General features: G+C 38.9%; 1 protein-coding gene across 8 annotated transcripts in view; it reads right to left on the bottom strand.

The window, feature by feature from the left end:
* The window catches only part of KDM4C (lysine demethylase 4C), a 425,827-nt gene that overhangs the window by 227,448 nt on the left and 171,171 nt on the right, over nt 1-27,208 (bottom strand). Inside the window, exon 2 of one of the 8 annotated variants that reach the window (XM_031654224.1) lies at nt 20,818-20,891. The exons of the other annotated variants lie outside the window; for them this stretch is intronic. Within the exon in view, the coding sequence (XP_031510084.1) occupies nt 20,818-20,859 (42 nt within the window). The 5' untranslated portion in view covers nt 20,860-20,891. The remainder of the gene's footprint in view (nt 1-20,817; nt 20,892-27,208) is intronic. 8 annotated transcript variants of the gene reach the window in all.

The following is a 27,208-nucleotide window of genomic DNA, read 5'->3' as shown; positions in this document are numbered from 1 at the left end:
GTTTTTAAAAAAATTATAAAATTTTTAAAAATCTAAATGACCATGACTATGACAGTGTAATATACAAAGCCTTTCTGAGCATAAAATGAAATGCTGAATACCGACAGTAAGAAAGAAGACTGGTAGTTATGATTAACCTTATCTAAACAAACAGCTCTTCTTATATGCATTAAGGAAGCATTAATGCTTACAGGAAAATGAAATATAAAGGACAAAAAGGAAAGAATTTTCAAAACATAAAATGACTACTAAAGATGAGAAATGTTCAGCTTCTCATGTAAATAAATGTATTGAAAAATTTCCATTCTTTACCAATAAAATTAGAAAAAAAAGCTTTCACATCTAGAGCTATTTAGAATACAGAGGAATCAGAACACAAATACGGTTGCAGAAACTCTAAGGTGACATTCTTCAGAGAAATTCGGCACAAGTGAATGTAAACACCTCCCAGAGATTACACTGGGAAGGACCTAGAAATGTATTCACATGGCTATATTTGTTTGTTAATTTACAAAAGTACAACATTTTAATTTGATTCTGTTAAACACCCTGACCTCTTCCATAATAATGCTTCCCTTCACTGACTTAGATCAGTTGGCATCAGAGGAGCTGCTGGAATATTTGGGATCTGGCCAAGAAGCAAATGAAGTGAGATGCATTTATTTTGAGTTTAGAGATGAATTTTAATTTATAAATAATAAGAAGGCAAAAAAAAAGAAAAAAGGAAACAAAAAATAATAAAAAGGCTTTAGAATTATTTAATAATTCAATTAAAGAAGAGTGAAAAAGACAAGTTTTCTGCTGATTAAACATAAAATGCCAACATTAAAAAATGTAAAAGAAAATTCATAATGAACTACAGACAGAACATGAGTGACATAATGATTATAAATATCAAAGAGTATATTCAACATATTCAAATATTATTCAGTGTATGCACACAGACAACACAAACACACGCACATAAACAAACACATTGAAAAGTCTCAAAATTTACAACTCACATATCACAGAAACTTGGTAGAGATTTACCCTAAATCTGGATAACAATCCTAAAAATCTGCAAGGCATACAAATACCAAGTTGTGACAATAAAAGAAATGTTTTAAAACTATAAGTAATGCTCTCCAAAAACATGTTAAATAATGATAAAGCAAAAACTCAATCATCTTGCCATATCCTCTTTAGAAATACTACAAAATTATTGCGATGTGAAGGGGAGATCAATAATAGGCAGGAACAAAAAGGAAAGAAAAATGTCATGCAGGTGCGTCAGGTACATCTCTATATAATTAATAAAAAAATAAAATGTAGTACTGATATATTAGCAGAAGCCCACTTTACATAGCTTACTTTTGAAGTCAGAAAATGCAGTAAGCATAATTTTCTTTTTTTTTTTTTTTTGAGACGGAATCTCGCTTTGTCGCCCAGGCTGGAGTGCAGTGGCGCGATCTCGGGTCACGGTAAGCTCCGCCTCCCGGGTTCACGCCATTCTCCTGCCTCAGCCTCAAAGTAGCTGGGACTACAGGCGCCCACCACCAAGCCCGGCTAATTTTTTGTATTTTTAGTAGAGACGGGGTTTCACCGTTTTAGCCAGGATGGTCTCGACCTCCTGACCTCATGATCCACCCGCCTCAGCCTCCCAAAGTGCTGGGATTACAGGCGTGAGCCACCGCGCCCGGTAGCATAATTTCTTTAAATATAGATTGTCAAAATCTCTCCATGTATAGCATCAATTGCAACTACTTCATATTCTCCAATCCATAGGATCCATTAACCCCCTTGATTACACAAGCAATACCATAGGATCATTCTCATCTAATGATAAATGAAGTGACTGGACATAACTCATTCAAGTTTTCATACCAAGAAATTCATGCAAATTTACATTCATTTACCACAACTGAATTCTCATTTGAGTGGTATAAATTTTGCCATAAAATACCAATAGAAAAGACATCTGGACCAAATAAAATATCATAAAATCTGTGAGTTCCAACTGTGCTGCTTCTGATTTGTATGGAATTAAGTAAAGACAGCTCAGCCTCTCCCACGACCAGGAAAAGCTTAAGCAAACATTAAGAACACATTTTGCGGGCCGGGCGCGGTGGCTCAAGCCTGTAATCCCAGCACTTTGGGAGGCCGAGGCGGGTGGATCACGAGGTCAGGAGATCGAGACCATCCTGGCTAACATGGTGAAACCCCGTCTCTACTAAAAATACAAAAAAATAGCCGGGCGAGGTGGCGGGCGCCTGTAGTCCCAGCTACTCGGAGGCTGAGGCGGGAGAATAGCGTGAACCCAGGAGGCGGAGCTTGCAGTGAGCCGAGATCGCACCACTGCACTCCAGCCTGGGCGACACAGCAAGACTCCGTCTCAAAAAAAAAAAAAAAAAAAAGAACACATTTTGCCTAAGATTTAAAGTACCTTAGATTAAAATAAAAGCCAAGCTCAATTTACTTACTATTGTCTTATATGCAGTAAAACACTGGTTTAAAATAATATTTAAAATTATTATAAATATTATCTCTAAGCAGTAAATTCCATCTATTTTTTGATAAATTCTCAGATTATAAATTTAGTAGCCCCATCTTTAATCTTCTCAAGTAAATCCTACTTAAAAGGTGATGATTTTGTCAAAATTAATTAATTTAAGCTTACAACACTTTCTCCCTAATCATAAGTTCAAGATACAAACATTTAGGAAAATAAATATCAATAAAAAATACATCAATGCTACTATTAAATGCTTTATAATCCACAAATTGCTCTGAATTGATGTTACTCAAAATAATACTTATATATACATTTTCACAGCCAGGGTGACAGGTAAAATTGGTTTAGTTAATTGTTTCAAAGGAAGGATGAAACTAGTAATAACAGAAAAAAGATAAATTATATTCATGTTTTATTGTTTACCTAAGATCAATTGACTAACAAAGAAAAAATGAGAGAGAAAACAAGCTTCCTTGTGTGTAAGCATTTTCATGAGTATGTGAGCATTTTCGTGCGTATGTGTGCAGGTCCGTGGGTTCGTGCAGTGAGCAGGAGGTGGAAGGTATGTCTGTGGCTGTGTAGAGCAAGAAAGAGAATGAGAAGGAGATCACATAAGGTCACTGGCTGATCACAATGTGGAGCAAGACAAAATCAAGATCACTGCATAATCATCGAAACACATGCAAAAATAAGAACACTATACAAACCACAGCAATAACCCAACACCTCTAGTTCCAGCTAATTTGAGTAACTCCTACGTTTTTGCTAATTACACTTCTAGCTTGCTCCAGTCCCCTTGCTTTATAGATAAAATTAAGATATCAGATCATACAATTGCCCCCACATTCTGCCAGCATCCAATCCAAACCAAAACCACTCTTCTTTGAACCCTTCCCCCAACAACACCTAAACAAGCCGAAATCTACTAACAAGCTCTTCCTAAGATCAATGGTTCCCCATGCTGTGCTGTTTCCTTTGTTGCACAGAGGCAAAAAAAAAAAACAAACAAACAAACTCTACTTTGACAAAAAGTGTGTTACTGGTGGATTTTAGTTAGAGAACATTTACAGGAAAAATATTCAAGTTAAATTTTTATCCCTAAGTAACCTATATATTTAACTTTCACAATGAAAATGGTGCCAAAATACACAGCAGTTTTCATGTATTTGATGATACTCTAATTTAGGTGAAGAAAGCAAAAAGATGTGAGCCAAACTCTAATGAGTCACCAAAAGACATGCTGCAGCTCTTTTGAACAATGTGCTCAAACTATTAAAAGGAGGTGCCATTCCATAACTGATGTGCATGAAATCCTGCAAATGAAAATCAATTTGGAGAACAGAGTTTAACACCCCAGCTTCCAGACAATTAAAGGATAAACTACCATTGTAATATTAAGCACTTCCTGCACTACCTAGGCCTTCTGAATCTGGCATAAGTTCAAATGCAAGGATGTTCAATCAATAAAGATAATAAATTCAGAAGCCAATTCAACAGCACCCTCTGCTTGCAGATAACTTAATTTCATTTTAGAGGATTTCCTAACCCAATACATAATTCGACAAAATCTATCTTTTAAATTATGCAGCTAATGTAACCCATTTAAGATATATAAATTTAAGCTAACCAGAAGGAATACATTATGACATTTTACATTTAAATAAGCCTGGCATGCCTGAAAATTAGCAAGGATCCAGGTAAAAATCTGTCTGGAATTTGACACTGATCTCCGGCAGCAGGGCATAGCAAAGTGAATCTCAGACTTTAGCAAGCATGAGAAACATCTGGGGATCCTGTAAAAAACATTCTGGCTTAATGATTATTCAAGTGAGGCCCAGAAATCTGCATTCTTGACAAGCATTTCAGTTGCTCTGATACAGAAGGCCTTCCGTTACCACTTCTACACAATGCAGTAAAGTATTCTACAGCAGCAGACCAAAGTGTTTCCACTGGGGCAGATAATTATTTGTGCAACTTTTTTTGAGACAAGATTTCCCAATGTCACCCAGGCTGGAGTGCAGTGGGGCAATTATGGCTCACTGCAGCTTTGACCTCCTGGGCTCAAGCAATCTTCCCACCTCAACCTCCCAAGTAGCCAGGACCACAGGTACACACCACCATGCTCAGCTAATTTTTTTTTTATTTTTTGTGGAGACAGAGTTTCACCACGTTCCCCAGGTTGATCTAGAACTCCTGGGCTCAGGCGATCCTCCGGACTGGGCCTCCCAAAGTGCCAGGATTACAGGCAAGAACCACCACACCTGGCCCTTATTTGTGCAATTTTAAAGTGGTGTTTTATCCAAAGAGAAATGCAAAGTTTGTAAAATAATTTTCCTCAAATGATAATGACTTCAAAAGATTTACAAATCATTATAGAAAATAAATTACCTAACATCTATGCTCTAAAAATGACTATAAATATTTTTCTTGTTAAAGGGAATCACATTCAATTGTTTCCAACTTGGATAATAGAGGTAAGAAAAAAAAAGAATAAAAATCAGTTAAAATTCAATCAGAGGCCAGGCTCATTATCTCACATTTATAATCCCAACACTTTGGGATGCTGAGACAGGAGGACTGCTTGACTCCAGGAGTTCCAGACCAGCCAGGGAACCATGGCAAGATCTCGTCTCTACAAAAAAAACTTTTAAAAAAATTCTGCGGGCAAAAGTGGCACATGGCTGTAGTCCTAGGTACTCAGGAGGCTAAGGTGGGAGGATCACTTGAAACCAGGAGGTCGAGGCTACAAGGAGCTGTGATCATGCCACTGCGCTCAGCCCAGGTGACACAGTAAAACCCTGTCTCAAAAAAATAATAATAAATTTGATCACAGAGGTAACCACTGCTTAGCATTTAAGAATATCCTTTACTCCCCCTATGCTTCCTTCTATATTCCTTGAGTTCTGCTTCATTATATAAAACATCAAGGTAAAATTGTCAAAGGAAAGGCAGATCGCTACTAGGTGAATGCCTTCGTTTAAGGAAGAAAAGTACACAATTGTATTAATTACAGCATCCACATCCTAAAACAAAGAAAGATTTGCAATTAGTTCACAAACCCCACAGGAAGAAGTTTCATAACAGAGGGAAAGCACATGTGGAGCAGCCTATGTTGCATTTGAGCCATCCTGGTAGCAGAAGAGCAGTGGCAGCAGAGACGTGCCACTATACCTAACATGCAGATGAGCCCTATCTCGTATCAAAGAGGCAGCCATCTTCCTAGTCAACACAGTACTGGAAAGAAACAAAACACAAAATTTAAAAAAAAAAAAAACAGAAAAGACAAAGGGGCAGCCATTGGCCTCAGTACCTTACAACCTAGATTACAGGAAGCTTGAGTGACTTCTAGCTTGGAGGATTAAAACACACACACACACACACACACACACACACACACACACACACACTTTGAGGACTAGAACATGAGAAAAACAGATAAGGCTAAAACAGACACAATAAAATAAAAGGGAAAAGGGAGCCAAATACATGGATACGTTTAATAAATTACAAGAAACCTGTTTTATCTTACAGTTAATGCTCTATCACTTCCCCCAAACACGATGTGGTCAAACCCATTCTAACAATGATGAAAGCATATGCTCTACCAATAACTGCTCTACCAGTTTATATTGGAACCCTTTTTAAAAGAGGCCTTTTAAAAAGAGTTCCAAATCATCCAAAGTTTTCAAGACAACATGTAAATCCATATGGTTATGTGAAATCTTGTGATACTCAAACACTGGCAATTAATGTCATTCAAATATTTCTAAGACACTGTGAGGCACCATAGGATACACACACACACACACACACACACACACACACAAACATACACACACACTCCCTCACATTTGCAGGCTGGTCATGCCCTGCAGACGGCTAGGTACAGATTATTCCCAGGCTTCCAGGTGAATGTGATGTGGATTCAGCTGAGAATGACCATGGTAAGGAGGGCATGGCCATCTCTGGCTTGGCTGCCACAAGGTCAAGCATGAGGGCAGTGGCATAGATCTGACAGTAAGCAACTCATCCATTTCCCTCTCGCTCTCAGGTCACGTGGCTACATGCATCCCCTGCCCTCCTGGTAACAGTCAGAGGAAAACCAAAATTAGACCACTGACCCTGAAATGTAACATGGTTTTTTGTTTTAGTTGTTATGTTTCATTATTCTATCATATGTTCTGATAATCTGTTTTGATTTAATTTAGGATAATGTACACTTGATTCTAAAATATATGCTCTGTGATAAAGTCTAATACACAGCACCTACAAGAAACTTAAACAAATTTACAAGGAAAAAACAAACAACCCCATTAAAAGTGGGCAAAGAACATAAACAGACATTTTCCAAAAGAAGACATAAATGCAGCGAATAAGCATATGAAAAAAGCCCAACACCCATAATCCCAGAACTTTGGGAGGCCGAGGCCGGCAGATCACTTGAGGTCAGGAGTTTGAGACCAGCCTGGCCAATGTGGAGAAACCCTATCTCTACCACAAATACAAAAATTAGCTGGGCATGGTGGCTTGGGAGGCTGAGGCATGAGAATCGCCTGAACCCAAGAGGTAGAGGTTGCAGTGAGCAGAGATTGTGCCACTGCACTCCAACCTGGATGACAGAGCAAGACTTTCTCCAAGAAAAAAAAAAAGGAAGAGATGCCTTTTGTTCTTAAGCACGAGGGAATCAATTTAAACAGGGTGAATATTTTGAGGATGCATTATTAAGTAAAGAACAAATATTACACAAAGCTCACCCAATGTAGAGCAGCCAAAAAGAAACTAAAATGATAATGAGGAAATAAAGTTCTGGGAAAGGAATATGGTAGTTGCATGTCTTATAATATATGGATACTTATGTGCTGTAAAAGATTAATATTTGGTTCAAATACAAGGCTAGTGAAATGTAACAAAAATGACAACTTACATATTTAAATGGTGGCTATGTTTTTTTCTCACTTTCAATAAAATTATGACATTTTAGAGCTGAAATGACTTTCGAGAATATGTCTGCCTTGTGGATGATTTTAAATCTTTAATATTCAAGTAGCAATGCGCACCATTATTAATCCTTTAGCATATAGATCTTATCTTTATAGGGGTGGAAATGAGAGTTGCCACAATTCCCGCAAAGATTTTAAAAGCTGTACTCATCTTATTCTCCAAGGTAGTGACAACAGCGGGCAAAAATTTTTCACATTTTGAAGCTCTAATGACATGAAAGTCAGGAATGATTATCTCAGCTAGGCGAAGTGGCTCACACCTGTAATCAAGATCAGCCTGGGCAACATGGCAAAACTCTCCCTCTATAAAAAATACAAAAATTATCTGGTCCTGATGCCACATGCCTGTAATCCCAGCCACCAGGGAGACTGAGACAGGAGGATCACTTGAGCCTGGGAAGTGGGGGTTGCAGTAGCCAATACTGCACCACTGCGCTCTAGCCTGGGTGACAGAGTGGGGCCCCGTCAAAAAAAAAAAGAAAAGTGGGGAGAGGAGGGGAGGGGAGGGGAGGGGAGGGGGTTATCATTGGGTTTAAAGCACATGGGGTAATAGTAAAAATAAAAAGTGGTTTCTTCCCACAGGATAAAGCCAAAATTTTTATTTAGGCTTTCAGTTATTTCCTCTACCAAGAGTAATTCAATACAAATAACATAATTGCCAAGAGAGGGTCGGAATCACTTGCTGACCATCACACGATAATCTTCAAATGTATCCTTACCAAAGTGTTTAACTTTCAAAACAAGGAACCCTCTCATTAATTAGAAACAGACTGCTGCCAATTCATCAATTTTAAAATATCCATTCTAAAGTAACTATGTGATAGCTCTAAGTAACCATAACCACTGTAATGAAGTATAAGTACCTTTAACATCAACACCCAACTCTACATCCAATCATAATCCCAGCATGCTTTAAGGCAGTGGTCCCCATTCTTTCTGGCACCAAGGACTGGTTTTGTGAAAGACATATATTCCACAAATCCAGTGCGGCGGGGTGGTTTCGGGATGATTTAAGCACATTACATTTACTGTGCACTTTATTTCTATTATTATTACACTGTAATATATAATGAAATAATTATTCAATTCACCATAATGTAGAATCAGTGGCAGCCCTGAGCTTGTTTTTCTGCAACTAGGCCATGCCCTCAGGGGAGGATCGGAGAGAGTGACAGATCATCAGGCATTAGATTCTCATAAGGAGCATGCAACCTAGATCCCTCCCATGTGCCGTTCACAATAGGGTTCACACTCCTTTGAGACTCTAATACCACCGCTGATCTGACAGGAGGTGGAGCTCAGGCAGTAATAATACCAGCAATGGGGAGCAGCTGTACCTACAGAGGAAGCTGCCCTCGCTAGCTCACCTCCTACTGTGCAGCCCCGTTCCTAACAGGCCACCAGAACCTAACCACAAGCAGTCTGTGGCCTGTTAGGAACTGGGCCACACAGCAGGAGATCTGTGGCTCATGGGTTGGGGATCCCTGCTTTAAGGAATGTTTACAATCTATAACATCACTGAACTCTGTCTAAAAATGTTAGAAACTATAGACAGAACAACAAATATAACACAATGTTGCTTTGAGTAACAGGTCTATGCATTCCTCATAAACGAAACATGAGTAAGTTAACCTCTATGAAAAAACTATAATATTTTACTATTAGTGCATCTGAAAAATATTTATATAAGAAAAAAAATTACCACCTTTCTACTCTCCTTAGACTCTTCTCTTTCCAAATATTCCTAAAATCATGATTTGCATAGCAAAAGTAAAAACCATTTGAAATTACACAACAGAAGACAGACAAATAAACCACTAAGCCACATACAATTCTTCAAAAGGCTCTGCATTGCTGGAGTGAGCTGGAATCTTGTGGTTTCCCAAGGGAAGCTATAAAAGTCAGGGAGAATGAAAAGAGTGCCAGCTGAAAAACCAAACAGATGGTTTCACCGACTAAAAAGCCAGCTGAGCTTAGAAGATTGTTCCCATTTAGAGTATCTTCCAAAAACAGCTTCATACGGTTGGTTTTCATTTTCCCTTTCTTTGCCACTGTTACACTACTATTCCAGACTTTGGACAGTAGGAGCAATGAAATTATTAGCTTCCTGTAGAGGAGAACAAAAAACTATTTCTTTTCATCCTCCTAAAAAAGTTTAGACCTGAGCTGCACTCTCTGGGTCATCATGAGCCATCCTCTGGAAATGGGGCTTATGCCATGGGAATAAACACACACAAATATATTTAACAAACACATATTGCACATAACATATAAATATGTTTTATGTTCATCCTATAATATATATTAAATATTATATACACATATATTCACACAAACATGCAAACATTGGCTGGAGGAGGGCAGTGCAAGCGATCTGGAGCACACCTTGCAAATCTAATTAGTACCAAATTATTCTGTCCCATTTATGTGATATGTGTTATCGATTTGTAAAATACTGAAAGCAACTGACAAAATGATTAATGTAAAACATTTATTGTGGCTGGCCACAGTGGCTCATGTCTGCAATCCCAGCACTTTGAGAGGCCAAGGAGGACAGATCACCTGAGGTCAGGAGTTCATCAAGACCAGCCTGGCCAACTCCCCATCGCTACCAAAAATTCAAAAATTAGCTGGCCATGGTGGCGCACGCCTGTAGTCCCAGCTACTCAGGAGACTGGGGCAGGAAAATTGCTTGAACCTGGGAAGCAGAGGCTGCAATGAGCCAAGATCATGCCACTGCACTCCAGCCTGGGTGACAGAGCAAGACTCTGTCTCAAAAAATTAAATTACCTTAAATTAAATTAAATTAAATATAAAACATTTATTCCATAGCAGAGAAGAAAATAACAGTGTTCCCAGACCTCAGGAAGCAATGCCCTATTATGTAGCTAGTGTTGTGGTGAAGACTCCCAGCCTGCTAGAGCAGCATATGCACAACTGGTAAGAATGGCTTGTATGCTATGAGAGAGGTTAATATCCAGTAAGACATAAGATTACAATAAAAACTGTTGTTTAAACACAAAAACAACCCTACTATATTACACATAGGAAGAATAAATACTTGGCATCATGCCCAAAACAAAACCTAACTGCAACAAGTAACTCTGCAAGAGAAACACCTTTCTTAGAGGTACCCTACTATATATAACAAGCAGAAGGCTCTGCCATGCACCAATAAACTATTTACCTTTCACCACTGGCTGTCTATTTTTAAATTTTAATTTGCTTTTTCTGTCTTCGGAATTTCAAACTTTTAATGTGAACGACAATTCTGCAAGAAAAACGAATAAGGAGAGTAAAACTTTAATTACTCGCTGGGTGAGGTGACTCACACCTGTAATCCTAGCACTTGCGGAGGTTTTTATGTTAAAAAGAAATACATTGAAATTTTAATTATCATCTATAAATTGCTTTAGTCTTTCTGATTGACTACAATAACTTACTTGTTTCCTTCCTTGTCTATCTGATAAAAATGGCAAGAATGGACATAAAATCTACACAATAAAATGGCCAAAAGATTATATGTAACTGCAGGGATATGGGTCTAGAATCTGTAACTAAAACCAAGTCAATAAAAGAACATGTTTAATGAATATTTTCTCAATGCTAAGTTCTAGGCACTGTGCTAAAATCTTTACATTTCCCTTCCTCTAGCTCTGTAAGGGAGGTCTTACCACCTTAGCTAAGGAAACTAAAGCACAGAGGAGATAAGTTACTTAGCTAAGGACACATAGTTATTAGGCAGCAAAAATGGGAGTTACCAGCAGGTCCCTATTACTCAAAAGCCTGTGCTCTTAACCTACTACACTACATACCACTGGCTTCCAGAGAACAGAATAGCCATGGCAAGGTTTATTCTCATTCATCAGAATGATATGGCGTTCAACCTAAAGCAGGAAAAGCAAAACTGAAAATGGGCTGAGTGATTTCTGGTGGGAAATTTTTACTTTATCTTAAAATAGTATTACCTAATTTACTGGACTATCTGACCAAGACTTCACTATATTGAAAAGTGAAAATATGAAATATTCAATGGCAATAATGTTTTTGTTACCTATAAATTTATATATGCATTTTTTTAGCAAATCAAATCTATGTAAAGTAATACTGTTTGTATACATGTATACCCATGCCCACAAATCTCCATGATTTTGACAAATACAGTTTTTTAAATTAGATATACAGTTCTGTACAGGGTAGTACCTTTCTAACATTTAAATCACTGATTTAGTGAGCAGTGAAGTTTAAAAACGAAACAAACAGCTGGATATCCTGAAATCACAAGGTATCTTTTTTTTATGTTGTTCGTTTATGGAATTTTTTCCCTTCTCTCTAGGATTTGAATAAACTCATGTGTTCAAGCTACCTTCTGGCACTACATAATTCTAGTTTTCATTTGAAAGCCAAAATAAGTTAAAAAAAAATTGTTCATAAAAATTCAAAGCAAAATATGTGAAAAGTTAAACATACGTACACTTTTCTGACAATGTAATTCAATAGCTTTTCCTAAACAAGAAGCGGACATTTTAAAACTCTTACTGTTTATTATTCTTTCATCTACTTTTCATGTCTCCAAAAAATTCAAGCCCGAAATCTGGAATATAAGTTTCTTGTTGACAGAAATCAGGACTTTTATTTTCTATCAAGAAAAATTCCCTGCAAAAACTTAATGCTGTTCAGTAACAACACATAACACAAACTATACAGACATACATTAAAGCAACATACTTATGGCTCTTTTTGTAGTCTCTATCTTTAAGTATCATATTTCCTAATAAAAACGAAGTTTTGGATGATTCTGTTAAGAAAGTACATTGGTTATGAAATATTACAATGAGAAATTAGAAAGGAGAAATACAGGTACGACATAAACATTAGAAATATTCTTTTTTAATCCCGAATATTAACAACTTTGCCTCATCTTGGTAATAAAACCTTATTTAAAAAAAAAAAAAAAGGATCAGTTCATATCCAATTAAAATTCTCAATAAAAACTAGAGTGGTCCGGGTGCAGTGGTTCACACCTGCAATTCCAGCACTTTGGGAGGCTGAGGTGGGCAGATCATGAGGTCAAAAGATCGAGACCATCCCGGCCAACATGATGAAACCTCATCTCTACTAAAAATAAAAAATTAGCCGGGTGTGGTGGCATGTGCCTGTAGTCCCAGCTACTCAGGAGGCTGAGGCACACCCTGGTGACAAAGCTAGACTCTGTCTCAAAAAAAAAAAAAAAAAAAAAGGATATATGTTGGTATTTAAATTTAATTTTAGATAAAATTATCCAATTTTTTTTTTTTGTTTATTTGTTTGAGACAGAGTCTTGCTCTGTCACCCAGGCTGGAGTGCAGTGGCATGATCTCGGCTCACTGAAAGCTCTGCCTCACAGGTTCACACCATTCTCCTGACTCAGCCTCCCAAGTAGCTGGGACTACAGGTGCCCACCACTATGCCCAGCTAATTTTTTGTATTTTTTAGTAGAGACGGACTTTCACCATGTTAGCCAGGATGGTCTCGATCTCCTGACTTCGTGATCCACTCGCCTCCGCCTCCCAAAGTCCTGGGATTACTGGCATGAGCCACCGCGCCCGGCCCCAACTTTAATTTTTACAGTGATTTTTTATAATCAGGAAGACCTGGGCCAGGCACAGTGGCTCATACCTGTAATCCCAGCACTTTGGGAGGCTGAGGCAGGCAGATCACTTGAGATCAGGAGTTCAAGACTAGCGTGGCCAACATAGTGAAACCCCATCTCTACAAAAAGTACAAAAATTAGCCAGGCCTGGTGGTTCACGCCTGTAATTCCAGCTACCCAGGAGGTTGTGGCAGGAGAATCGCTTGAACCCAGGAGGCGCAGGTTGTGGTGAGCCAAGATCGCGCCACTACACTCCAGCCTGGGTGACAAGTGAGACTCCATCTCAAAAAAATAAATAAATAAAAGTTAAACATCAGGAAGACCTGGAAAAAAATGCAATTCACAAAAACCATTTACTCTAAAAACAACCATACCAAAATCTTTGCCCTCACAGTATCTTTCATTGCCAAACCTCCATGTTCTTAACTAAAATACTTACTCCATTTGCGATTTGCACACTGTCTTATATGTGTATTAGAACTACCCATAAGTAAATACTTATCAAATTACCAGCAAGTTAAACTTTGCTGGAATGGCTTTTATTTGTCCCTTTAAGGTTAATTATTAACATAGCATTCTTTTTTAAATCATATGTCAAATTTAGCCTGAAAGTAATTTTGCAGAGCCAGATTCAAAGTACACCGTTCATCATCACAATCACTATTTTCCAAAAGGAAAGTTGACCCTGAATGTGATCCAAGCCATTGCTTTCCTAACACTGTTTCTTTTCAACCATTGATGGTTATGCCCCCTCACCAAGCAGTGCATGTAGGAGATAGCTAAAATCTATCTCAGATAGGCAAGTAACGCTGGTATTTATCTTTCCCTTAGGCATAATGTGTCACCTTCAGAATTTAAAAAACCAAGGGGTTTAGAACCTGAAGATGTAATTACCTGTCAGATTCTACTAAAGGCTTTTGAAAGTTAACATCCTATACCTATTGTTCCCATAGAAAAATTCCAGAATGTCCAATAGAAAAGCTGATTCAATTTATGCTATAGTCTATTTTGTGCCATTTAAATATAGTATTATCTGATACATGCAATAAATATTTCTTATGGAATTAAAATTCTTTGAGATGGTATTTCACCACTGAAGAAGTACAAATGAACTCCCTGTAATTGCTTGTACAACCTAAAAGGCAACAATAAGACAAACACCTTTTTCTTAAATTAGCTCTACAACAAAGGAAAACTTAATACATAAAAGATAGTTACAAAGTGCAGTAGTGCAGAGTTGCTCAATCTCTACACGATTGATAATTTGGGGCCATATAACCATTTGTAGTGGAGGCTCCCCTGTGTATTGTATGATGTTTTGTCGTACCCTTGGCAGAGGCCGCTGATGCCACTGGCACCTCCCCCATCATGCAATCAAAAAAACGTCCCTCAACATCGTCAAATGTCCTTTATAAGACAAAATCATGCTGGGGTCAGAACCAATGAAGGAGTAGAAATGGTAACACACAGGTTGCAGTTTGGCTCTGCTACTTTGGCTATGCACCAGGGGCAGATATTTAACCTCTTTGCCTCAGTTTCCTCCTTCCCCAAATAACAGTTGTAAGGACTAAATTAGAAAAGGTTTGAATAGTGGCTGCTGCTACTGCTACTGTTACGATTGCTTCAATTGCATACACTGTAGCATCTCTCTAAACTTCAGTCTCCCTATGACCCAAATGTATGGTTTTTCAACAAAAGTTTTCTCAAAGGTAGGAGGGAGCATTACTAAGTTTATGGATTACAGATTCTTCCTAAAAGTCCATTTCAAGGCCCTAAGAATATGATCCAAACCCTAACTGAAACTAATAATCCCTGCGCCGCAGAAATAGGATAGTCAGCTTGGTCACTGGAATGCTGCACGCACGCCTCCCTCTGCACTCCGGATGCCACTCTTGTCTGAAGCGGGACATGACCACAGCTCATGTGGAGCTACACACCTGTCGGAATCCAGCATCAAATGCCACTTTCTCTTTCATGAAGTACATCCCTGATGACGTTCTGATCATCTCCCTCTGACCCCACCCCAAACACCAAGGCCTCTCATAGCATTTGTACTCTGGAGAAAACAAGTGACTCACAGTAGTCACGGCCCAAATAAGCTCACTTCTCTGATGAACCACAGACACCTTTTCTGTCCTCACTCCTCTCTTTACCCTGCAAGGCACACCCAGGGTACTGGCCACATTATTGCTTTTTAATTGGACAGCTACCTTTAGACAATTAATTACAATTCTCTAATAGGTTGATATAGTTTTTATACATAGCTTGACAGTAAATATTTTTCCCAGATAAGACTGCCAAAAGTATATGACTATTGCTGGCTGAGTATGGTGGCTCACGCCTGTAATCCCAACACTTTGGGAGGTCAAGGCAGGTGGATCATTTGAGTCCAGGAGTTCAAGACCAGCCTGGGCAACATGGTGAAATCCCATTCTCTACAAAAACTACAAAAGTTAGCTGTGTGTGGTGGTGCATGCCTGTAGTCCCAGCTACTCAGGACGCTGAGGTGGAAGGATTGATTGAGCTTGGGAGATGGAGGCTACAGTGAGCCAAGATTACACCACTGCTCTCCAGTCTAGGTGAAAGAACAAGACCCTTTCTTTAAAAAAAAAAAATATATATATATATATGACTATTGCTTACTGACATCCACAGAACAAAACTAATGGCTAATGTTCATGCATGCATGTTTAGTTGATGGCCACTCTTTGGGTACATAAAATGTCCCTGTTATCTAAATGAAGAGGTAATAAACAAATTGCTGTGACTAAAAAAAAAAAAAAAAAAAAAAAAAGACTCCAGCAAGTTTTTTATTGTGTATCACTGTTAACCAATTTATTACTAAAATTATATTGTTCAGTATACACTCCTTTAGCTGACAAGTCAGGTGATAGTAGTTTCACACTGGGGGGTTCCAGATGGAAAAACAAGGGGAGTATCCAGCAATGCCTGCTGCCCTTGTTACTGAGGGAATTCAAGGCATAAAGTGTGTCCGTGTGTGGGGAGTGAGAAGAGAGAGGGTTCCAAGTGCCTATGGAGGCAACAAGTTAGGCAACTCTGTGTAAATGCCAGGGTTCTCCTGATGAATCCTGGTAAAATAAGACATTTGTCACAAAGAAGTGTAAGAATTCAGCTGCATATTTCAGCATATACTCAGAGGATCCCGTACATCAGAATTCTCTGAGGTGCTTACTGCAAACTGTAGATGCAAAGGAGTGGCACCCAGCCTCTGCATTTTTGCAAATTCTCCAGGTATTTCTCATGTGCACTAAATTAAAAAGAACTAATAGATTAGGGGGTGTTACTCTTTTACAATAAAAGAACATTCATTGCTGAGGATGTATGAAAGAATGATACATGAATATCATATATATGATAACAATATATAATAATATCTTATTATAGTATAATTAATCACATAATCATAATATGTTAATAATTAACAAATATATATTAACTGTAGTATTATAATATGTAAAATGTATTCATATCACATATGAATGTTATATATTAATATATAACATACTTATATAACATGTTTTATTATATACATATGAATATATGTTCATATTATATATGTACATATTTATGAATACATATCATGTTACTATATATTTTGTATGTTGTGTATAAGGTATGCAGATTGTTTCAGAAGACGTTTTTAAATAACTGCCACTAAATTCAATGCCTGCTTTATTTTCCACGTATTCACTGTATTAGGTACTCAATACAAAATGAGTGGAGTTCTATAAAAAGATTCTAGAGAAACTTACAGAAACAACTCATGTTGACAAGTCAGTGAAACAGTGTCAGAATGGGGCAGAGTTATTTTGAGAATGTGAAAATTCAACATACATATCCAAAAAACCTACCTGTGGCCACCCTGGAGTAGTTCCCATCAGTGGCTGCATCTGATCTCTAGTAGATCTTGAGAACTGCTGACTGCTAATAATTTAATTTCTACAGGTAATCTTATGAGATAGAGACACATAGCATAGCACCAAGGAGAATGTCTTTCTCCTCTGCCAAACTAAAACCAATTAAATCAAATGCATCACATTCATCCAATTACACCAGTAAGAGTTAAAATGAGACTAATATCCCAAAGACCCTCAAGACTCATCAACAGTGAGTAACATCCTTAAGGGATCAATAAAATTAATGACATTTTAGTAATGAGACTTCTTATGAGCCATAAAAAAAAGAAGTGGCAGAGGGTTGTAGAAATCAAGTCTATTTTAATCCTCCAAAACTAAAGAAAACATTTGAAAGAAAACCTCCAAACTTTTTCAAAACAGGAAAGATGAACTTTTTAATATTCTATTTTGGCACCCATAAAAGTATCCTTTCTGCTTGCAGAAGTTGGGGTCAAATACACCTGGACTGCAGTCCCGACTGGTACTCCAGCAGAGTGACCTCAAGCAGACAATTCATGAGTTTCAGTTTCCTCCTCAATAAAACTGGGCTGCTAAGAAGAGTCTACCCATTAGGATAGACCAGTGACTGGGGAAGAGTAGCACTTAACTAAACAACCAGACTCTGCACCACAATTTCCACCTTATTTCATCATTTACATATACTGTCCTTCTTTACTGAATTGTTGCCAAAAAAAAAAAAAGTCAAACAGGATACAGTGTACACTGCTTTGTGAAAAGGAAAGCATTACTCTCAAATGTTAGCTGTTATTAACTTGGAAATGGAAGAATAAACACAATTAAAAGAGAAATGACAGCCAGGATAGTTGAGTAAATAGTAAAAGGGCACTCAGTTTCTTTAAATGACTTCAAGTCTCTTTCATTTCTTCAAGATTTATTGAACAAAGGCTATAGCTAAACATGTGTCTTCGATGACCTATAACAGATATTAGACATAAGCAAATACAAGAAAGAAAAATCTAAGCCCTATAATTAAGGTAAAGATAACTAGGAATTTCACTGTAGAGAGAGAAATTAGCTGGGGGTGAGGAGATAAATCTTCACAAAAAGAGGAAGCAGTTGGGATAGCCTTGAAGTGTAGTGTCTGGATAAAGAAGATATTCCCGGCAACAGCACAAGGAAAGCAGGAAGACGAAGCAGCACAGGAACAGGGTGCAAGGTAACTTGGTTTTACTAAAGCACAACGGCGTGGGTAGTGCTGGGGCCGTAGACAAGAAAACAGGCTACAGATAAGCTACAGAGGGCCCCAAACAGGCAGCTGGCAGCCGGGATTCCTTGCTCACACTCCTTTCATAAGGAAACCTCAGAGCACTGCATTAGCAGAATAATCTGACACTAAAGAGGAAGACAGAGCCAAGGGGTAGCCATCAACCTCCAAGGCAGTTAAAAAGTGAAGGCTTGAACAGAAACGAGTGGGTAACAAGGCAGTATGCAAAGTGACTAATCATAGGAGATAAAAAATAATGGACACAACAATAACAAAGCAAAAGACCACAGCTTTTATCTGCCACAAACAGGCGATACCATTCTTATAAAAAAAAAAGAGGACATAGGTGATATACTATAGCCCAGGAAACTGATGTAACATTTGAAGTGATAACAGAACTACTCTCTACATTTGTGAAACCACGAGGAAGGAGGATACACAGATCCAAGTAATAAGGGGAATGACGAAGGGTCTAACCAGGCAAGCAGCACCTACTATATCTCAGCTCTGTTCTGGACAAGAGATACATGCACAAACAAGAGAGACTTAAAGCCTGCTGGCAAGAGACTTACATTCTAGTATAAGGAAGACAAATGACCATATGGAGAAGGTAAAGAAAGACAAGCGAGCTCAGGACAGAGCTCTTCGGCTCTCTAACACTGGAAGGCCTGGTAAAGGAGGCTGTGAAATAATGGCTAGAATGCTGGAAGAAAACAAAGTGAGTGTAGTGTTATGAGAAGAATGTGTTGCAAGGATGGAGAGGGTGAGGGGTTGAGTAACATGAGGATGAAGAACTGACTCCTGGTTTTGGCCTAGAGATGATCTTGCTAAAAGCTGTTTGATAGCCCAATTAGAGTAGGCTAAAAAAAGAATAAGAGGTGAGAAAATAGACATAGTGAGTACAGCAACTCTTTCTAAGAGTGGAAAGGTGTGGGAGCCAAGACAGGAATATTCTCAAGAAGGACAGAGTGGTAGGATGATACCAAAAATTCAAATGAAATGAGAACAGGCTGAGTGGTTGTTCTGGGAAATGTACAAGTCAATGATTATAGCAGTTTCAGTGGAACAGCCAGATCAAAATAGTCATAGAATGCCTCGAGAAGAATCGGAAGTGGCTGGGCGCGGTGGCTCACGCCTGTAATCCCAGCACTTTGGGAGGTCAAGGCGGGTGAATCACAAGGTCAGGAGATGGAGACCATCCTGGCTAACACGGTGAAACCCATCTCTACTAAAAATACAAAAAAATTAGCCGGATGTGGTGGCGGGCACCTATAGTCCCAGCTACTCAGGAGGCTGAGGCAGAAGAATGGCATGAACCCGGGAGGCGGAGCTTGCAGTGAACCGAGATCGTGCCACTGTACTCCAGCCTCAGTGACAGAGCCGCACTCGGTCTCAAAAATAAAAACATAAAAAAATTTTAAAAAGAGAAGAATGGGAAGTGAGAAGCAACAAGGAAATGGTGAGAAACAATGCTAAGAACTTAATCTTCTTACAAGGCTAACAGGGTGGGAACTGAGAGACTTGTTCACTTGTGTGGAGGGTTGATATGTAGATGAAAAAAATAAGTGGCGTATTGTGATTTCTTCCAAGAGCAGAACTGAGACCAGCAGTTTTGTATGGTCCCTGGAAGCCGCTACGTAGATGAGGGATCATCTCCTCAAAGGAAAGGGTCTTCTTTTGGGGAGCAAGTCCTAAACATCTCATATTCTAATTAACATCACTTATTATCAAATCCATTATCACCACAGGTCAACATGATCAGGAGCATTATAAAATATAGAAGTTACAGTTACTATATGGAATAAATGTTAAAAAAGAAAAGAGAGGCCGGGCGCAGTGGTTCACACCTATAATCCCAGCACTTTGGGAAGCCAAGGCAGGCAGATCATTTGAGGCCCGAAGTTCGAGACTAGCCTGACCAACACGGCAAAACCCCATCTCTACTAAAAACACAAAAATTAGTCAGGTATGGAGGCATGCGCCTGTAATACCAGCTACTCAGGAGGCTGAGGCATGAGAATCACTTGAGCCTGGGAAGCAGAGGTTGCAGTGAGCCAAGACCATGCCACTGCACTCCAGCCAGAGCAACAAAGCCTCAAAAAACAGATAGATTAGATACATAGACAGATAGATAGATAGATAGATAGATAGGATAGAATCTAAGCGGTTAATTTTCTTCTGTTACACAATGATTAAAATCTGTGCTGGCTTTACCAAAAAGCCATAGTCACCCAATTAATATATTTTCCCTCCATCTAATAAATAATAATTAAGATAAATGAACATGCATACATTTAATTGCACCTACCAATAGCATTGACATGTTCATGAATAAGAAAATGAGCAACAATTAAAGGACAGCAATGCAATCAAGAATTGCCAGATTGTCTGAATAGGCTTTCCACTGCTGAACTACAAGTCATAAGTCCCCATAATACAGAATCTCATAGATCAATCAAAACATCGAGAGTTTCTTTTAATAATCTGCAACCTACTAAACATACCCCAATATTGCTGGATTTCTGAATGTCCATTTCTCTAGACCATACCTGTGATAAGCAATGCCTGGAGGCATTTGTTTTTCCCACCATGTGTTCTTAGCACCAGGCCTTCCTTATTCATGCTAGAGTGAAGAATGAGATAGAAATAAGAGTCTGAGGTTAAGATTAGAAAGAGCTGATGAGTCTCACTGAGAAGGAAATAATCATTTTTATTCTGTAACTGCTGCTATAAGACACTCACATAACTTCAATTGTGAAAAAAAAACTGAATATGGCCACAAAATCTTTTCAGAGCAAAAAAATGAAAATCAGCTCTCATACAACAAAGATTCCACCTTTCACCTCATGTGCCCCTTTCATTCATTTTTATTTTGGTCGTTTTTTTTTTACTAATTATCTCTCTACAACTGCTTCTTGTTTCTATTCACAAACACCTTATATTAGGCTCAGTTAATTCTTACATTATTTTTCCACCACCACAACTGCCTCTCATAGTTGAGTCCTACAGCCTCAGGAAATGTTTTCTTGGAAGAAGGAATGCCTAACACCCCCTTGACGTCACACTGGGTAATCTACTCACAAAGAGAAGACACCTGGTCCACAAAAGAACCACCATCTAAAGAGACTTGACTTTCACCGTCGCCAGCACTCTCTTAACTGAGTTCACTGACCACAAGCTTTTATAGTTCACCGCGGCTATGCTCGGAAGCTGCTCTCTAGTAATCCAGAGAAGAGGAATCTAGGGTACTTTAAGGAAGCCACTGGCAAAGTTCCACTCCAGTGATTGCTAATCCCAATATCCCAAACTAAGCTGCGGCTCAAGACAAAAAACAGAATTTTTTCACGTCCCAATGCCCTTTTATAAAATACAAACTTTAAACTTCACAAGAGGTAGTACCACATCATATCAAGCTACCACAAAACCAAAAACAAAATTAAAACATGATTTTGAACACATGAATCTCAATTAAAAAGTTTATGTAACTCACATGTCAGCTGAGAGGGATACTGAAAAAAAGAAAGAAAAATAGAACTAATGGGAAAATTCCCTTAACAAAACTATGTAAGTTCTTATAACAGCATCTTTCTGAAACTCTGAAGGGGCTAATGATAAACTATCCTACTACAGACAGCCAAGAGGGTTTTAGAACTGAGCTCCTGCCCAGGCATGGTGGCCCACACTTGTACCAGAGCTTTGGGAGGCCAAGGTGGGAGGATTGCTTGATGCCAGGAGATTGAAACCAGTATGAGCAAGATAGTGAGAATCTGTCTTTATTTGAAAAGAGGGGAGGGGAGGGGAGGGGAGAGGAGGGGAGGGGAAGGGAAAAGGGAAAAGGGAAAAGGGGAAAGGGGAAGAGGAAGGGGAAATAGGAAGGGGAAAGGGAAGTTCTCTTTTAATTTACAAAGAGAACTGAACTTCTCCTCGCCAAAAGAAAATGAACACACCCAAACGATGAAAGCTTATGTCTCCTTTATTTGACCTCCATTATTATATTTTCCTATAGTAACTACCTCCTACAATGCTGTTCATAATTATTCCATCTGAAGCTCTGCCACAGCTCTCACGTGAGCTGTACTGCCAATAGTGACAGCCTGGATGTTTATGTATGATGATAAGGACTTCCAGTGAGGCACTGCTTGGCATCCATGAAAGAGTTCAAAGAGGAAAAATGCATGGTCTGTACTAGAAAGTTAAATTTTAAAAAGAATGCATGTTTCTTTGAATGGTCATTCTTATACACCTGGTTTATTTCAGCAATTCAGAAGTAGGAAGCCTAAGATTCACTAACACAAAACATCAACACTTCTACCAAAACGTGTTTGAAAATAACCACATTAGCATTAGAACTAAAGGCTGTACTCTGACCAACAAAATGCTCCACCACCCCAAATATTAATTGAAAAAAATATACAGTGGACAGCCTATCTTATTTTCATGTTAATAGCAAAGTGGAATGCAGAAACCAAAAAAAAAAAAAAATAGTTATATAGGGAAAATAACTTTCAACATTTTAAGTTTTTGTGTTTAATAAAAACTCCTCAGACAAAATCCACAGGAGTTTCCCAGGATGACACTATATGCATCAGTACCCCAGCAGAAAACTAGTGTAACATTCAACGTTGGAATAATCAGAGAAGATCTAATTAAGGGACTGAATAGGTGTGGGCTGGGTACAGAAACACCAGAGGATAGATAGAGTGATGCCCTAGGCCAGCTAACAGTTGAGTTGTCAATAATCTAGTCCTAAAAGGACTAGAGTGTAATTCCCCAAACTAAGGACAGAGCAACAGAGGATGGTGTGAGGCAAGTCGAACAGAGTGCTGCAGCCCAGGGCCCTCACTCTCCTCCTCTTGCAATCTCCTGCCTGGGCTCTACCAGAAGCCAGAGGGAAAGGGGGCCTGTGGTGGTGGCCCATACAGACCTGCAACCCTGGGCAGACAGATGGAGACCAGGGCAAAGTGGATTCAGAGGCACAAACTGCAACTAACAAGCGCAAACACTATTCAGTATATTAAACTAGTCCACACCATCTGTCATGATGGATTCAACAAACAAAAAAGCACACGCAACCAGTAACCACTTTCTCTCTCCAGTATGTTCTTATTCTCTATTAAAATATAAAACCACAGCTGACTTTTTTTAAAAAAGAAAAAGCCAGCAGCTGTTAGAAAAAGGATTCTGGATTACCATATCTGAGCTTTATAAGAAGTAAATACTGTCTTGCCTAAGGCACCTGAGGAAGACATGCTGAGAAATGTTCAAAAAACTTACCAAGAAATTTCCAAATATCTGAGGAAGGAAAGAAGAATCCCAAGCCCCCACCTGAAAGGCTGCAGTGGCCATAAGCATCGGTCTCTTCTCAGATTCCTGCTTTTTTCTCTTACAGATAAATATGAAAACCAATACGCTGAAGACACAGTGGTCGCCCTTGGTTCTCTGCCCCCAAAAAGAGAAGACTGTATTCTGCAGTCATTGATGCAGGAAGCATTTGAAACAATCAAACAAACAATAATGACAACACACATACATACAAAACAAGATAAAGAGCCATTTGATGGAATTATATTAATGACTTATTTTTTGGTCATTAATTACAAGCCATTAGTTCAGATGTCAAATCCCACAAGACTCTGAAGAACTTGCCTATAATATATGGGTAATCTATGTTCTGTCTCTTGATGACCCCTTGGCAAACTCAAGAATACAATTCTTGGAATTCATGGAAAGTGAAAGTTTGCATCCTTCATTCTGTCATTGTAATCATTCAGTCATTCGCTCATTCAAATAAATCCAAGAATACAACTCACTAGTAATGCACATTCATATTAACCTTAAAATTCAAGTTGTATTCATAAGATAACCACTCAAAAAAAAAAAAATAACGTCAGTATAAATGATTAAGCATCTCAAAGGAAAAAAAACATTTAAACAGACCACAAGTACAAACCATACTTGTGCCATTATTAGTCACAATAGCCAGAAAAGAGGGTCACATGCAGCAACAGTGCAACATTCTTTGTAGAATTTTTTTAAGATTAAAAAAAAATCTGTCTGATTCCAATGCTTTGAATATGTGACAAATGAGCTATTGTATAACCATAATCTTGGTCCCTAGGTGAAGGGGGGAGGGGACAATGCTTTACAAACCCATAAAGAGTAAAAACATTAAATCAAACAGGCTTTACCAAATAAATACCCATAAAATAGACTTAGAGGGGAGAAAATTCATACCTGAGGAGAATCTAAAGCATATGACAAAACAAGAAATGAGAGGATTTATTGAGATATCACCCTATGACACTGCCTTTTAAGTTAATTTGGAAACATCACTTCGGAAACAAATCTAATATGCATCCATTTCTGTAGCTAATGCACAGTTTAAGTGGCTTGAGTCAGAGAGGGAGAGACAAGCATCTCATCTTGAATTTCTGGCTGAAGTTCAATTATTAGTGACAGTGAAAGAAACTTAGTGACATTTTTCAGTTCACTGCTTGAGGATATGTTGCAAGTCTGTTTATTTCTTTGTTTTGAGACAGGGTCTGGCTCCGCCACCCAGGCTGGAGTACAGTGGTGCAATCATGGTTCACTGCAACCTCAATCTCCCAGGCTCAGGTGATTCTCCCATCTCAGCCTCCCAGGCAGCTGAAACTACAGGCACACGCCACCATATTCAACTAATTTTTGTATTTTTGGTAGAGATGGGGTCTCCCTGTGTTGCCCAGACTGATCTCAAACTCCTGGGCTCAAGCAATCCTCCCACCTCAGCCTGCCAAAGGGCTGGGATTACAGGCGTGAGCCAACATGCCCAGCCTGGAAGACTGTTGACTATTTTCAGGAATTCTACTTCTTTTAATGGGGTGGGAGGAGGGGAAGTCAATGTAATTAGAAACCTGTGATAGGAAATCTTGTAACAGGGTGGCTTTCCTTATGACTATAACCATGATAGCACTATGCACATGCCCTGCATATGGGCAAAGGTAAAAGAAATTAGAAATCTTCGGTGTTATAACATTGCTATAAAACAAAAAATTAAGATAGGAATTAGATAGAAATTCACAAAAACATAGCAGCAGCAGCTAAGATTGGGCTAAACTGTGTAAGTTAAAAGTCTGCATGCTTCATTCTGTCAACATATATTCATTCATTCATTCAGCAAATATTTGCTGAACATGTACTATGTACAAGTTATGGCACTAGGCACTGGGGATACAGGTGTGAATAAGGCAAAATTCCCTGCACAGAGCTGGGGATTGTGAAGAGGGTTCCAATTCAAATTGAGAAATGGTATCAGTGAGAAGATGACATTTGAACAATACTTCAGAGAAGGGACAAATCAAGACATGCAGATTGGGAGAGGTATTCTGGGAACCTGGGGTATCATGGAACCTGGGGGTATCATGGAACCTGGGGGACCTAGGGCATTAATGTGCCTTACTGTGTTGGTACAGAGTGGGCAAGGGTCATGGAGGTAAAACAGGGAGTCAAAGATGGGGTTAGGGGTTGGGGCAGGGAGTGATCACATAGCATTTGCTCACCATGGTAAGCATATTAAATTTTAATGGAAGTGAGATGGGAAGCCAAGAAGGGGAGATTCTGAGCAGAGAAGTATACAATCTGACTAATGGTTTTAAAGCTGTCATGCCGACTGCTGAATAAAGAATAGAGAGAAATAGTGAGAAATAGTGATACTGTGAAATCCACTGGCATAGCCAGGCCACTGACTTACAGTGGTTGGACCAGAGTAACAGTGATGAGTGTGGTGAGAAGTGGGCATCCCAGAGATTCTAGAGCCAACAGAATTGATTGGGTGTGTGATTAAACAGAAAGCGAGTCAGCAGCGATGACTCCCAGAGTGTTTGGCCTGAGCAACTGGAGAAACAGAGTTGCCACTAAATGAGGTAGAGAAGTCTTTTGAGAGCACTTTCTGGGCTTGTTAAACGTTTGTGAAGCCCATCAACATCCAAGTGTACATGTGAAGTAATCAGCCTTGATTTCATGGCAGGAGTCTGTGGGTTCCAAGGAAAAGTCCAGGCTAAAGATACACATTTTAGTAGTCATTAGTCATCAGCATACAGATAACATTTAAAGTTGCAAGACTGAATTTAATCATAAGGGAACTGGTGTAGACAAGGAAATGAAACCTGAGGACTGAGCCCTAAAGTTCTCCAAGGTTAAGGTGTCAAAAAGATAAAAAGGAACCAACAAAACTGACCGAGAAGGGAAGACCATGTAAGGTAGAGGGAAACAAGAAATGTGTACTGTCTCAGAAAGCAAGGGGAAAAGGCGATTTAAAAAGAATGATAAAGGAACGACTTTATCAAGTGTTGCTAGGAGGTCATGTAAGATGAGAATTTTTAAATAATGTAATTTGGTGTTGGGGCTCAGAAACTGGTACCTCAAAATATGACATTTTGACCTATGCAGGGGAAGAAACCTCAAGGTCTCTTTGACTTCCTCCTGGCCCCAGTCCCTTCCAAAGAAGGTGAAGTAGTTCCTTTACTTGCCTAAGACCTAGACCCACCAAGCAGAACAAACGTTTTCCTTCCCTCTGTGCAAGACCAAGAATGTAAGCACATCCTAACAGAACCTTTCACAAGATAACGTACAAATTAATCTGTCCCCTGATCTCATTCACTCTCCCTGGTAATTTCCTCAAAAGAATCCCTCTTTCACCCCTCCACCCCCAATAACTTATTTTGTCAGGATGATATACAGGTTTCTATTTTTATTTATTTATTTATTTATTTAGAGATGGAGTCTCGTTCTATCCCTGAGGCTGGAGTGCAGTGGCACGATCTCGGCTCACTGCAACCCACGCCTCCCCAGTTCAAGTGATTCTCCTGCCTCAGTCTCCCAAGTAGCTGGGATTACAGGTTCCCACCATCAAGCCCAGCTGATTTTTTTGTAGTTTAGTACAGACAGGGTTTTACCATGTTG

The sequence above is a fragment of the Papio anubis genome, chromosome 13 (assembly GCF_008728515.1).
Source record: "Papio anubis isolate 15944 chromosome 13, Panubis1.0, whole genome shotgun sequence".
Classification (NCBI taxonomy): Eukaryota; Metazoa; Chordata; class Mammalia; order Primates; family Cercopithecidae; genus Papio; species Papio anubis.
Note: the sequence above shows the minus strand (reverse complement) of the source record. Positions and strands in the feature narration are given on the sequence as shown.